Source organism: Carassius gibelio, chromosome B7 (assembly GCF_023724105.1).
Source record: "Carassius gibelio isolate Cgi1373 ecotype wild population from Czech Republic chromosome B7, carGib1.2-hapl.c, whole genome shotgun sequence".
NCBI classification, from domain to species: domain Eukaryota; kingdom Metazoa; phylum Chordata; class Actinopteri; order Cypriniformes; family Cyprinidae; genus Carassius; species Carassius gibelio.
Window position 1 is genome coordinate 30,802,908 of NC_068402.1, and position 14,934 is coordinate 30,817,841.

General features: G+C 38.6%; 1 protein-coding gene across 2 annotated transcripts in view; it reads right to left on the reverse strand.

Annotated features, from left to right (window-relative positions):
• Positions 1 to 9,207: 9,207 nt before the first annotated feature.
• Positions 9,208 to 14,934, reverse strand: part of acsf3 (acyl-CoA synthetase family member 3) — a 40,207-nt gene continuing 34,480 nt past the window's right edge. For both annotated transcript variants that reach the window (XM_052562094.1, XM_052562095.1), the window contains exons 8-10: positions 14,701 to 14,835; positions 14,512 to 14,623; positions 9,208 to 9,722 (exon numbers count right to left, since the gene is read on the reverse strand). In XM_052562094.1, the coding sequence (XP_052418054.1) occupies positions 9,596 to 9,722; positions 14,512 to 14,623; positions 14,701 to 14,835 (374 nt within the window). In that variant the 3' untranslated portion in view covers positions 9,208 to 9,595. The remainder of the gene's footprint in view (positions 9,723 to 14,511; positions 14,624 to 14,700; positions 14,836 to 14,934) is intronic.

Sequence of the window (14,934 nt, forward strand, 5' to 3'; positions counted from 1 at the left end):
TTCTCTGTTTTCTTTGTATTTATTATACAATTAACAAAAGGCAAAAAAAAAAGGACAATAAATTACTCTTTTGTTGATTTTGTTTGCTTCTTTGTCCTCATTTGTAAGCCGCTTTGGATAAAAACATCTGCTAAATGATTAAATGTCAATTTCAGGTAATGTGTGTGTGTTTTTTTTAAATCTTAAAATACTTAGTTATGTGGCAGTCAATGGCTCCTGTACCCTCAGAAGAAGAAAAAAAGTGCTCTTTAAGTACTATTGTGTACCTTTTATGGTACCAGTATGGACCTTTTAAGTACAAAGATGTACATTTTCAAAAGTGACTGCTTTCATACTTTTTTTAATTAATTAATTTATTTTCTGAGAGTGTATTAACATTCTTGCCATTGATTGCACTGATTCAATTATTGTAATATTGTAGCATGAATGTGATCTGACCAAGTTTAGCAGTCTAGTTTCACATTTCCTCACATACTATTTTTCATACAGTACATACTGTAGTGTGCAGCAAGCAGAACATGGATATTCCATTCCACATGTCCACAGCCCTTTGGCACATGAACTACAGTGTGACTGACTCCTGCTGGGTAAAGCACTTAGAAATGGACATGCTAATATCCCATCACAATACACATCACTGCACGCTCTGCTTAAGGAAATGTGTATTGTAAAAAGAATCTGACTTTTTTCTTTTTTTTTTAAAGATGTAGAGTGTGTCATTTTCAGGAAAAATGTCCTGCATATGAATGGACACTGCTGGCGACTGAATTTTTAGCTAGTGCACTCTTTCACAGAATGGACATCTGAATCAAGATATTCCAGCCTCTCTGTATGTATGTATTCACAGTGAGGATCCAGATGCTATTTTCTATGTCTGGGTCTGCCTGCAAGATATTCCCTTTTTTCTGTTCCTATTGCCCAGACTGAGTTTTATCTCCCTCTGTGCAGTTTGAAAACAATAAAAGAAAAGCGATGTGTCTTGTTCAGTCACTAAATAGCTGTCTCGTTTGGCCCCCTGAGGTGGCTGCACATCACTGACTGCCCCATTCATCAGCCCAACACCGCAGCCGACCCACAACTCTCAAACTCCTCAAATAAAGATGATAAATACCTCAGCCTGTGAGGAAGACGAGGGCAAATAAGGAGAGGGAGGGAACAGAGAACAGAGGGTACATATAGAGAGAGTAGGAGATCTGTGGAAGGACAGGTTAGAAGTAGAGTAAAAATGCATTCAACACTGTGCATGCAACTTGAAACAAATATCAACCTTAAACATGTTACATCAGTTAATTTTACTGGACAGTTATTAGGGAGCTCAACAGGAAATCACTGGAACTGGGACTTGTGTCATCCACATGAGAACCACAGCTCAATGGACCTTGACGACCCTGAACTACTGCAACACAGTCCAATCAAAAAACATTGTAACCAAGGACAATTCAGTGATGCACAAGTTACAAGTTACTGGTGTCAAGCTACACATTTTTAAAAAATGTTAGGTAGTTATGTTACCGGTTTTGTAAACATTTGGAATAATTGAGATTTATTTCAATGTTTTTGAATGTACACTTTCATTGGTTGCATTTATTTTAAGAAAAAAAAAAACTATTATTGTGAAAGATAATTACAATTTAATAAAAAAAAAAAAAATGTATAAATCATGTTCACTTCATAATACCATGTCATCATACACACGTGGGTCCTCATAAACCATTTATACAAGGAAACACACACACTCACACACACACACACACGTTTTTATGTTTTATGGAGACAGTCCATAGTCTGTCTGTGTTTTTTTTTTACTTTACAAACTGTAATTTCTATGACCTAACCCTAACCCTTAACCAACCCCTCACAAAAAAACTTTCAAAAAACTTAATTCTATATGGTTTATAAGATGCTTTCCTCATGTGGGCCAAAATCCTATCCTTGTGGGGACATTTGGTATTCCAGGTGCACACACACTCACTCACACACAGAGAAGAGGCTATCTGTGACTGAACTCACAAAAGCGTCCTGATTGATATCTGTCCTGTATGGTAAGATAGACAGCATCTCAACTGAACTGAAACAGTTTAAACAGTCTAAATGTGCGAGATTAAACAGGTCAAACAGAACTGGTGTTATGGGTCTCTAGAGCGGACAGAATCCAGACCGGTACACTCTGTCAAGCCCTTTGAAGCCTTTGCCACCAAAACTCCCCCAACCGTTCCGAGAGCTCCAAGCCAATTTCACATCAGCCCAACCAGACAAAGAAGAAGGCGGACCTACAGATACCATTGTACCCTGCAGGCACGGGCCTACGGGTCGACCAGCCTGACTTTAATACCATGTGGCAAAGGCAGCGTCTGACAGATGTTCCCTGACACTGCCATCCTGCAAGAGCAAAGCCCACTGCATGCACATTTGACTTTGTGATGTCATAATGACAGTGATGGTGGAAGATGATGTGTGTGTGTTGTTGTGGTGGTAATGGATGGAGAAATAAATCAAATGAGATCTAGAGTCCTGCTGCAGTGTCATTAGGAATCGTGTCACGCACCTCCACCGAGCTCACGCCGCCGATGCAGAGCCACGGTGGGCCAGCTGGAGGAATCTGAATTCCCCCTGCGTGCTTTCAAGACAGACTGGAGCTTGATGGATTGGATGGGAGAGGTGCAGTGATAGCCTGATCTGCATCTGGATAGCATTGCTATTTTTTATTCGCCTCACACTCTCATTCGCACGTTCTCTCGGTAAAGAGGTTCAGTAGATAAGGTCATCTTGGTGCACAATGTGTGTGTGTGTATGTGAGAAAGAGAGAGACAGGAGAAGAGAGGTTTGGTAATGACCCTAGACATGTTGTACAATGCTGCATATTTCTCCTCCCAGCTGCCACTTTAACGAGCAGATAAAATGGCCTCAGCTGAATAATTAATACTCCGGCCCATTAACGAGGCATTAGAATGCTGGCTTCTTCTTATCGATTTTTCCTTCCCTGCCCACCCCTTTCTCTTTTTTGATTTTAACTTGATAGCGGTGTCTGAGCCAGGCGGTGTTCAGGCCAGATCAACATTGATCAGTTGAGCTCAACATTATGTAAATGTGCAGTGACAAAATGTGGTGCAATGAATGCAGAAAATATGTTAAAATGAATCAATACAAATGATTCCAATCTGATTCCAGATTCTGAAAGTTATATATCATGAACTTTGCAATTCGCATTTGCAATTGGATTATATCTGTGCTGTACGAAAAATCAACAGCATTAGCTGTCACGTATTTAGTTACATGAATAAAATTACCTTACATTGTTGATTTCCCAGATACGTCCTGAATGGGATTCCTGAATTACATAAGACAGTAAATATGTTTTCCCTCCATTTGATTCTGATACAAGCAGGAAGCCCTTGAGAGATCTATACCATTTCATGGTTTCCTCCTCAGCTTTTACGTGACCTCTGTTTACGTGCATCTATACTGATCTGTAAAATAACATTTGCTGCTATTGTTTGAAAGCTTTCTAGAAAAATGGTTCCTTTTGCAGTTTTTGGTTTGGTTTCCTATTGTTGTTCTCAGTCCTCATACAGTCTATGCACATGTATTTGTAGTACTTTGGCCATTCTCTGTTGATCCCACCTTCTGACACGTCATTTATTTAATCCCATTTTATTAACCAATATCTTTGATGCTGACCTTCAATGATCCAGTTCAACCATACTAAGCTGAAATGACACATTTGTTCCATTTTCATTACTGCTGTATTGCAATAGTGTTGAACTTTCTACTCATGCATCATATTCTTCATGCAATAGACATGGATTAACGTTTCCTTCAGTTTGAGGATTATTCATTTCACTTTTGTTGTGAAAAGGCTTTTACATTTGTAAAAAAAAAAAAAAAAAAAAAAAAAAAAATCATATTAAGAACAAACAAGCAAGCCCTGTCCAGATTAAAAAGGAACGTAACACATTACTCTCCATAAAAAAAGTATAATTAGTTACCTTCTAGAGGGTAATGCAATATTGTAATGCATTACTTTTAAAAATAACTTTCCCTAACACTGGACTTTTTTAGACTGAATAAGCCACCAGTCTGATTCTAAACTAGGTATTTGGTTTCATGTAAATATAGCCAGTGAAAGTTGGATCTTGCAGTTAGGTTCCATCTGTTTAATTGGTGTCAGTGAGCACACCTTTAAGAAAAAGTGAGTATTATCCCACTTCCCTCATTTGTTTGCGTGACATACTGTTCTGAAACATTGCATTAATGTTTTACTCTATGAGGTTATTCTGGGATTGAATAATAAATTAGCAAGTGAACCAGACATTTTGTTCTGGACTGGTATGATGTCCCTATTTGGTCCAAAATCTCACCCCACATTGTTGTTTTTTTTTTTTTTTTTTTTTGTCAGATAACATTACGCTTTTAAAGGAAGGGTAAGTGATTTTTCAAAGATGCTTTGGAAAACAGAATTGGGCCGAATAACCCTAACCCTAACCCTAACTTGTAGCCAATCAGCGGAAAGGGTCATACAGCGTTGCATCCAGTGTAGACTATATATATATATATATATATATATATATATATATATATATATATATATATATGGTTTACTGTAGACAGCATCATTGATTATAATGAGTTTTATACTATAGTCCGTTGTAGACATGGTGTAACATTGCTTTGTTTCACAGAAATAATCGTTGCATGGGTTGCTTATGTGTGGGGCAGAGCTATCAAAACAGAGGTGAGAACCTTTCGGGACAGGGGCGTATTTGTTTTGGTGATTTCAAATGCCAACACTGGCAACCAGAAATTGCTTACCCTGCCTTTAATGAGGACAAACGCTTGACACTTCATACTTGTCACAAAGTTTTTAAAAGTTTTATGAGTTTAGTTTGGATTCAGACATGGACGAAACACTTAACTTTTCACAAGTTTTTTGGAACAGACCCATTGTTTGAAATGGTATCTGACTCCGGCCTTTCCTGTAAGACCCAAGAGAATTCAGATCCTCCGGTCAGAGAGCCCTGCACAAAATCAATTCATATCTAGAAATGAACAGAGGTCAATGTACTGATATCAATACAACACATCATCTGACAGGGACTCCCCTTCACCCTCCTCCTACCACTTACTACTTATGGACACAAAAGAGGAAGAACTGGTGTAAAATGCTGAGTAAGGGAGGACAGAAAGTGTGTAAGAGAGATGAAGGAGATAAATATTACCAGCGCAGGTTGTTGAGCAGGGCAACTGGTCGATAATGAATGTGTCCCATTACAGAGCGGGAATAAGAGACTTCTGCTGACACCAGCATCTACCTCCAGATCTCCTGTGCATCTGATAATCTTACAGGCACACACACAACAGTCAACAGTCTTCACTAACATTTAATGCAAAGTGCAGATATATACAAAGCATTTCCAAGTATCCTGGAGTTACCTTGTTGAAGAGGTCAATGAAGGCTACAGCATCCTTAAAAATAACATCGAAACTAATGCAAGACCAGCGTTGGTGATTTTGGCAAGTAAGTCACAGTCTGTGATTAACTTGCTTGTTGGTCGTGGAATAGAGTTTAGGTTTAGGATTTGGGTTAACCATCATCTAGTTAGGGATAGGGTTACAGATTGGATCAGTTTTTCTTTAACAGGGATTAACATGCTTATCGTACCTGTGTTTTTCTTTTCTTGTCGGTATTTACAGCTCTTTGTTAATACAGTATCTCTGATTGTTTCTTAGTAAGAGACGTGGATTGGCAGCTTGCCTTGAGTGACGGCCAGGTGTTTCATAGTATCTGTGAGTCTGATCATCCATCAAAGCGATCGATCACAATCCCAGCGGTTTTTATTAATGATCCTGTCAGCTGGCGCGCTCCACGGTGCCCATAGTTGTCCAGGATGATAGATCTTTAGCCAACCTGCCTGTTATTTATTCTCTCATGACCTTGTCCATATCTATTGTTGAGCACACCAAATTATGAGTGCTGGGACATGATAACTCCGTGTTCATCTTGCGGTATTAAAACATGAGCTGGACTGTCAGATCAATAAAACCAAATTAACAATTGCTTAAATGCTTCGGACAGAGTTATGTCAATCTAGTTTCTTTAAAATTCTCTGTATATCTTTTTTTAAAATGCATATTAAAGATTTTATTGTAAATACAGAGCCCCGCACATGACATGCAGGAACAAATAGTAGGCTAAATCGTGTTCATGATTTACTAATTCATTCCCTCGATGTACTAAAACACGCACACGATTACCATTGCGTTTCCTCGATTTACTTTTTAGATCACTTGATTTATAAATTGTGCGCACCATTTACTAATTTGTTCCCTCGATTTGCTAAATTGTGCACATGATTTAGCAAATCAAGGGAACGCAATAGTAAATCAAAGGAATGCAATAGTAATCGTGTGCACGTTTTAGTACATTGAGGGAATGAATTAGTAAATTGTGCGCAGTTTATTTATTTTTTCTTGCATGTCATGTGCAGGGCTCCGTATAAATAGGTAATTGTGCATGTTTTGTTTAATTTGTTTTGATCTCATAATGTGGTAGTTACAGTATTTTACAATCCTGGATATTTTCTGGTGTCCTTGTTACACGTTTCATGTACTTACCATTATAATAACAATAAATAATGTATAATTACATGCAAGTAACCCTAAGCCAAATCCTGATCCTAATCCTAAGAATATAGTAAGTATATGTAGTTAATTCATATTATTCAGAACTTAAATGTATAATTACACTGTAACAAGGACACCTTAGTGTAACCAAATAACGTTTTACCCGATCTTGTTCTGCATGTACATACTATTTACTGTAGTTATTACAATAACTGTGTAATAAAATACAATTAAAAATGATCCAACACTGGTCAGATTTTGGTTCATTAAGACTTGTTCAGTGTACTGAGTGCATCAGGAGCATAGCACAGCTCTTTATACGTCCAGAAAAGTTAACTGGACATTTAATAGTTAATAGTTTTAAAGGAACGTCTACAAATAATTTTTGAGGCACAATATGTTGAGCTTAGTCTCACCTGTCTTGATATAAATAGTGTTTTGCCATTCTATCCAAGTTGAAAGCAAAACCAATTATATATAAATCCATTGGAATGATAAATAATGACAGTAAATACGCTTTTTTCATTCGATTCTGATACAAACAAGAATCCCTTGAGAGATCTACCATTTTATGGTTTCCTCCTCAGCTTTTACGTGACTTCTGTTTACGTGCATTTATACCGATTTGTAAAATAACGTTTGCTGCTTTTGTTAGAAAGCTTTCTAGAAAAATGGTTCCTTTTGCAGTATTAAAACTGTTAAGTATATATACACTGTACAAATTGAAATAGTAAATGAATCAAGGCTATTTTAGTCTTTCTTCTAAATTTCATGATTAATTCAATGTGTGACTTTCAGTTTGTAATTATTAGTGAAATTCACAAGCCTTTTCTGAATTTCAAAGTAAATCTCGGTTATTTGCCTCATGGTTGTGGTACTTGACTGTTTATTTCTTTGCTCGTTGTGCGTGAAAGCTGGTGATAAAATAACCGCAGTAGTAACAAAGCAGAGTCCAGTCCAATGTTTCTCTTGACTTGTCTCTTGTGGCCCCCACAAGGCCCAGGGGCCCAATAAGCATCCATCTGCAGACAGCCCACTACAACACGCTTGAGTGGACATCCATGCAAGTCGGGGTGTTTGTAAGTGTGTATGTGCGCGTGTGTTTGTGCATTCTAGTATGTCTGACTGGAGCTGCAGACATTTTATCATTCTAGAGCCTTGGGGATCAACCCCCCCACGCAAATAAAAAAAACATAACGAAAAAAAAAAAAAAACAATCTTCACAGCCCTGCTCTCATCAGTGTTGACACCACAACCAATTCTCTTTGCTGTGCCACCTTTATAGTCTCCTGTCAGCATGTCTCACAGCCCATCCACCGGTGCCACTGCAACCCACCCAGCACATCCATCCTTCTCAGCCGGGCCAGAGATCGATAGAGCTGCTCTCTTAATCAGCTCTCTGGTGGCTGCAGGCGGAGGAGGGATGGAGCGGGTGCGCTTTCCTTCTCTCTTTTTCCCCGCTTGGTTGCCTCTGTTCATTCAACATCTATTTTACCTCCGTATCTTCTCAAATCCCCATCCTCTGCTGGTGGGGCTGACTTATATTTCCAGAGCCCAGCCTGTGGGAGTCTGTCCGTCAGTGCCTCGGTCCGTCTTTCTCTCTGGATGGTTCGAGTCGCGTTGTCAGCTCTCTGGCTCAGTGCTGCTGACACTCTGAGTAATTGTGGTGATTTATTATAGGGCAACTGCTGCACTGTAAGTTAATTTATACACAATAACTTCCAAAGTCACAAACACTTAGAAGGAGACACACTCTGGGAAAGCTGAACAGTGAGTCATGGTTGTGGTTCAATAGTGCAGAAATTGCACTAAAGTAAACCAAAGCACCCTTAATCAACCCCTGAAATGTATAAATATTAACATCGTGCATTCCCATAATAAGTACACTAAAGTGTATATAAATAACAAAATACTGTAGTTTGTTTGAACGCACATCCTTTAACGTCAGCAACAAAAAATATGGGAAGCTGAAACCCCCTGTTTATTTTGCTTTTCCTAATTATCGGTGACGATATGCTTAGTTGGATTTTATGTTCATTCAGCATCGTTTCTCACTTTTGTACCCGAACATATCAGAACAGATGCGCAACCATTTCCAATTGGATGTCCAAGGCACCAAAACATCACGTTTGATGATATAGAGCAAATTAAACCCAGTTTTGAAGAAAAGCAAAGGTAATATTATAAGGTAATAAGTAACTTCACGTAAGCCATTATTATGTACATTTCCCGGTAAAATTTTAATATTGCAATTGAGCAATCCAACATGCCAGCTGCTTGTTCAACCGATGGTATAGAGCGCTGAAATGCACACCTATAGACTTACCTGAGATTCCTAGGACAAGAGAGTAAGGGATTTCTAGCAGAGATTCGTCAAGAAACAACTACACTTGTTCTCTCACGGACCAATACAATGGCCTTATCTGTAGATGCACTATCAGTGAAATAGAGTGGACGACAGAAGAGAGGACCCATCTGTGCTGTAATCACTTCCTTCTCCACAAGCCCACACTGCCTTCGGGCCTGACCGCACACCTGTGTACACACAGCTGCACACACACACACACACACACACACTAGAGAACATCACTGATCAAAATAAATTTATTTCAAAATTACATTACAAAAATATGTAATAAATTTTAAATAGACATGCTGCTGCCTCAACATCGTCAGTGTTTTAAAATGTGTGCATTATCGAATTTTCTTCAGTTTAATCAAGTCATATTATATCCATTGTCTTATTTTAAATATTAGATTACATTTAAAACACACCTCTTTTATTCCATCTATTATCTGCTAAATAAAGCACCACAAAAATCAAGTATATTAAGAACTATACAGTGCTTTGCATTGTGGACACGTCTCATCACTACTGTTCAGTGAGAAGACATCACAATCTCCTTTCTTTCAAAGATGGGATCCAGTCAGCAAAACTCCCATCTCTGAAGACTAATCTTTGACTAGACATGATTCAATCGGCACGAGTAGGGAAAAACTGGCGAAGAAGGTCCTTCTTATTCACCTTGCCCATCTGGTTTCTGGGCATGACTTCCACCAGGATCAGCCCTGTGGGAATAGTGTATGGAGCCATGTGCTCTCTGAAAGAAGAAACCAGAAGAGAAGATCAACTTAAGATTGTTGTTTGTTAGATGGTCCCCGATGAGATCCTGGATAAGCACACGGCAGATGGTCATATTCATCCTAACAGTGTTCGTTTAGCTGACACGTAATTTTCATAATAGCTTTTTGTCAGCAACATTTTTTCATCATCGAAAATGAGACCGTAACTAAATGTTATCCAGTTTTGAATGACAAAACTGAATGTCAGTTTTGGTGTTGGCTATGTCTTAAGGGAACATAAACAGTTGGAAAATATTGAATTTATTGAATTTTAAGATAAACAAAATGTTATATGTCATAACAATTAAATCTAAGTCTATATTGCACATTCAAACCTTAATCATTTATATTACCATTTATCCAATAATATAGTTATATATAATAGAAATTCTGGAGAAATGCTTAACGCATTGCAATTTAACTAAAACCATTAGATTCCATTCATATTAATCTACTTCAGTCAACTAAAACTAAAGCAATTAACATGACTAAAAATGCTAAAAAGACTAACTAAAACTACAAATTTGCTGTCAAAATTAAGACTGCTAGCTAAGACAATAATCAAAAGTGTAGAGTGTATAGGAGTAACACAAGAAGATTTTCAATTCCATCAGAAACTAAGATTTATCACAAAGGTGATGTTTTAATTGATTTGTTGGTGATCGATGAGCTTGATCATGAAAAAGCATTTTCTCTAATACTTGCCTAGAACCTCTGAAAATGCAACATTTACTTGCATCGTGTAATAACAAAACATGAAATCAAGCTTTTGCAGCTAAAAGCATTTGTACAAATGTACTTACGTAGCTTTTTTCAGGACTAAAGAAAGAAATCTTAGGTTCTGTACATTTTGTTGCAGATCACGGAGAAAAAAAGAAAAGAAAAAAAGAAAAGAAAAAAAAGTACCTTCCTAAAATTCAACTCTGGAAGTGGAATGAAAAAAAATGAATAAATGCAGCATTAAATCTTTAAGAATTTAATGCTGCATGTTGTTTTATTTGGAACATGTGGTGAAAATGTCTTCAGGCAAAGACATTAATGTGAAGATGTGAAACATCAAGTGAAATACACACAAACAGGTGCATCTCAAATTAGAATGTCATGGAAAAAATCTTTTATTTCAGTAATTCAAGTCAAATTGAGAAACTTGTGTATTAAATAAATTCAATGCAGACTGAAGTAGTATAAGTCTTTGGTTCTTTTTTTAATTGTGATGATTTTGACTCACATTTAACAAAAACCCACCAATTTACTATCTCAACAAATTAGAATATGGTGACATGCCAATCAGCTGATCAACTCAAAACACCTGTAAAGGTGTCCTGAGACTTCAAAATGGTCTCTCAGTTTGGTTTACTAGGCTACACAATCATGGGGAAGACAGAGAGTTGAGTGGAAGTAAATGAGTAGAAGAAAAAGATGCACAACCAACAGAGAGAACCACAGCCTTATGAGGATTGTCCAGCAAAATCAATTCAAGAATTTTAGTGACCTTCACAAGGAATGGACTGAGGCTAGGGTCAAGGCATCAAGAGCCACCACAAACAGAAGTGTCGGGGATTTTGGCTACAGTTGTTGTATTCCTCTTGTTAAGTTCTGAACCACAGACAACGTCAGAGATGTCTTACCTGGGCTAAGGAGAAGAAGAACTGGACTGTTGGCCAGTGGTCCAAAGTCCTCTTTTCAGATGAGATCAAGTTTTGTATTTCATTTGGAAACCTAGAGTCCTAGAGTCAGGAGGAAGGGTGGAGAAGCTCATACCCCAAGTTGCTTGAAGTCCAGTGTTAAGTTTCCACAGTCTGTCATGATTTGGTGTGGAATGTCATCTGCTGGTGTTGGTTTTTTTGAAAACCAAAGTCCCTACACCGTTAAATGACCATGGTTTTGGTGTGCTTGACTAGCCAGCAAACTCAGACCTGAACCCCATTGTATTCTAATTTGATAAGATAGTGAATTGGTTGGTTTTTGTTAAATGTGAGCCAAAAACATTACAATTAAAAGAACCAAAGACTGAAACTATTTCAGTCTGTGTGCATTTAATTTATTTAATACACTAGTTTCACAATTTGACTTGAATTACTGAAATAAACGAACTTTTCCACGACATTCTAATTTACTGAGATGCACCTATAAATACATAAATGACAAAAAAACCTCTTGCATATTTTTAACACAGCAGTCATCATCTATGCTGGAACTTCTGTTTTTATAAAACGCTGCCAGATACATGGAATTCGATTAATTCCACAAACAATGAAATCAGCATGAAATAAAGACAAATACTTAAAGGCAGAGTGGAGTGTTGAGCTAATTAAATGTTTTGCGTTCTTGCTCTTGCGGTTGTCTACAGTGCAAGCCTGGAGCCGTCTTTATCATCTTACGTTTTTTTGTGTGTGTATGAAAATATTTTTTTTATTCTGTTTTCTTCTATATAAGTCCCTTCCAGCAAGGTGTCTCTCTGTTAATGCCTCCTCTTTTCACTCCCTCTCTTTTTACTCTTCCCTGCAGTGGTTTAAGATTTTGAATGCACTACACACTCCAGAATATTCCACTCTTCACTGTAGCCGCATTCTCTTTGCATGCGTGTCTGTGCAGTGTTTGTGTAACTTGTGTCAGCTCATCAGCTCCTGTCTTTCTATGCCTTATGACATATACAGAGTGATGATTATGCAGGATGACAGCTGGAGTTACAGCGCTGGGGAGTGAGCATCTTTCCCTGCGCATGTTACTCTTTGCTGGGCTGTGCTAGAGGGGCTGGGACAGGTCAGAAGGGCCACCGCAAAAAACACACGCAGCATCGCACCAGCAGGGCACAGCACTGCTTCCAACACCCCCACACCATATGGAGCTCACACACACATAGAGAAATAAAAGCCCTGAGCTACTTCCTGTAAAGGGACATGTGTCTTCTGACAGAACTGACGTTCAGGCAAAATGGTACATTTGGGCAACAAAAGTGACATTTAAAGAAAGTGAGACAGTATGAGGGATAAAATAAACAGGCACTGCTTAAACAGAGCATGTTAGACACGGTTTCTTTCTTCTCACCATCATCAGTTTCTTTCTCCGCCCCTTCTCCCACCAAAAACACATCTGTTCTTGCAGCATGCTCCTAAATGAGTTCTTGTCCATGAGTGTATCTACTTGTGTCTATTGTTATTTATACCGAGGCCTCTCGAGTCTAACGCATGTCCTGAGGGATTCCAACTCGACATCTGACTCAACATGCTACACGTACGCTGACGCAAGCCCAAAAAACACCTCCAAACACACCACTGTGCTCCACAATAAACTACTTGTAACAAGGCTGCTGGTGCATTTCAGCAACATTTCATCACCTGCCGGGGTTGTTTTTTTTTTTTGAGAAAGTTGAAGTGTGTCTTGCTAGATGCTGATTGACACTAGAAAATTCTGGTCCTGTCATATTACATTCAGACCTCTAGGGGAGCTGTAGGAGAATAATGTACAATGTAAACTAATCTGAGTTTTTGTGAGCTGTGAGCTGGGAGATTACAAAAAAAATTAAAAATAATAATAATTGGTGACAGAGCATCAAATGCACTCGTGATAAATGGTAATTTTACAATGGCTAACACTAGGGCTGGGCAGTATGGCCAAAATATCAGTTGATATCCAGTTATCACGATAAATGTCAACATTTCTTTCAAGTTTAAAGGCAGATTTTTTCTCCCAAGTGAAAGATGGAACCAGACAGTTTCTCATGTTTTAAACTACTGATGGCATGATGTAAATGTATGTTCATTAACAAAAACAGTAACATCTTGTAAAAACTGGAACAACCTCATATTTATAAGGTAAAATCTAAATGTAAACATGTAATATAAATTCAAATGCACAAATTCTATAGATTAACAACAACCATTAGTCTACATTAATAACATAATAAAATTCCATATTGTATATCCGTTGAAATACTAATATTGAAATATATATTGTCGGTTCTGTTTTGTTGCTTTAACATGTTTTCGTTCCTCTTTTATTGTATAAACATTACAACAAACATTAATATATATATATATATATATATAAGGTAAGATAAGTTTTATGCATCTATTTTTTTACTCTTCACATTTATAAATCCAAGAATTTGTTCTGTGTGAACAGCCCCTTAAGCCCCTTTCACACTGCACGTCGGACCCGCAATATTTCCGGAACATTGCCGGGTCGCCTTCTGTGTGAAAGCAACCACGTCCCGGAATTGATTACCGAATTGAACCCGGGTCGGGGACATAGTAACATTGGGGGGTTCGACCCGGGACGAGCGCTGTGTGAACAAAAGCCAGATCTAATCCCGTATCGAAGTGATGACGCGCGTTATCGCACGACTCTTCTACCAGCTGTTTTGAAAGAAGATCAACATTCGCGACGAAAACATATGTGCAAACTGTAATGCAGCAGAGATCAGTTAGTGCCTCACTTTCCGCGCTGATGCTGATATCGTTTGCTTGCTTCAGTGAAAGTATAACGTGCCTAGTGTTGTCGACTCGTACATTACACGTCACGCGCTGATGTCACGTGTCGTTACGGGATCTTCAAGGGTTGTGTGTGAAAGCATGCACATATACCGGGTCATCACTGGCAGTGTGAAAGTGCAAAATCTAGCGACCAGGGAAAAATTGCAGGAACATTTTACCCCTGTATTTGCCGGAATGGCAGTGTGAAAGGGGCTTTAGAGAGCTGAATAAACTGCAGTGTGGACCGAACTTATTTGAACCTAAAGTCTCTTTCAGTGAGCATATGAGTTACCTGGCCCAGGCCTTTAGCTGTGACAGAGTCAAAGTCTTCCCCTTTTTTAGTTGCAAAACTGCCGTGACCTTCTGACCCCAGGTTGGGTCTGGAGCACCAATCACAGCCACATCTAAAGCAAAGAGGAAACAGTGCATATTTATTCCCCTGTCCATATGTACATGTGTATGTGTGTGAGTGCTTGTGTACCTGTGATATCTGGGTGGGCAAGCAGATGTCTCTCCACATCTAGCGCACTGATCTTGTATCCTCCGCTCTTGATGATGTCCACAGATGTGCGGCCCATGATCCAGTACACACCATCTCTGTAGAGTGCAGTGTCACCTGAAAGAGCATCCAGAGCGGTCAGAGATCCCTTCGAGTTACACCTGCCTCCACGCCGCTCTCTGGTTTAATAGGGGTCTGCACCTCTATTAATTGCTG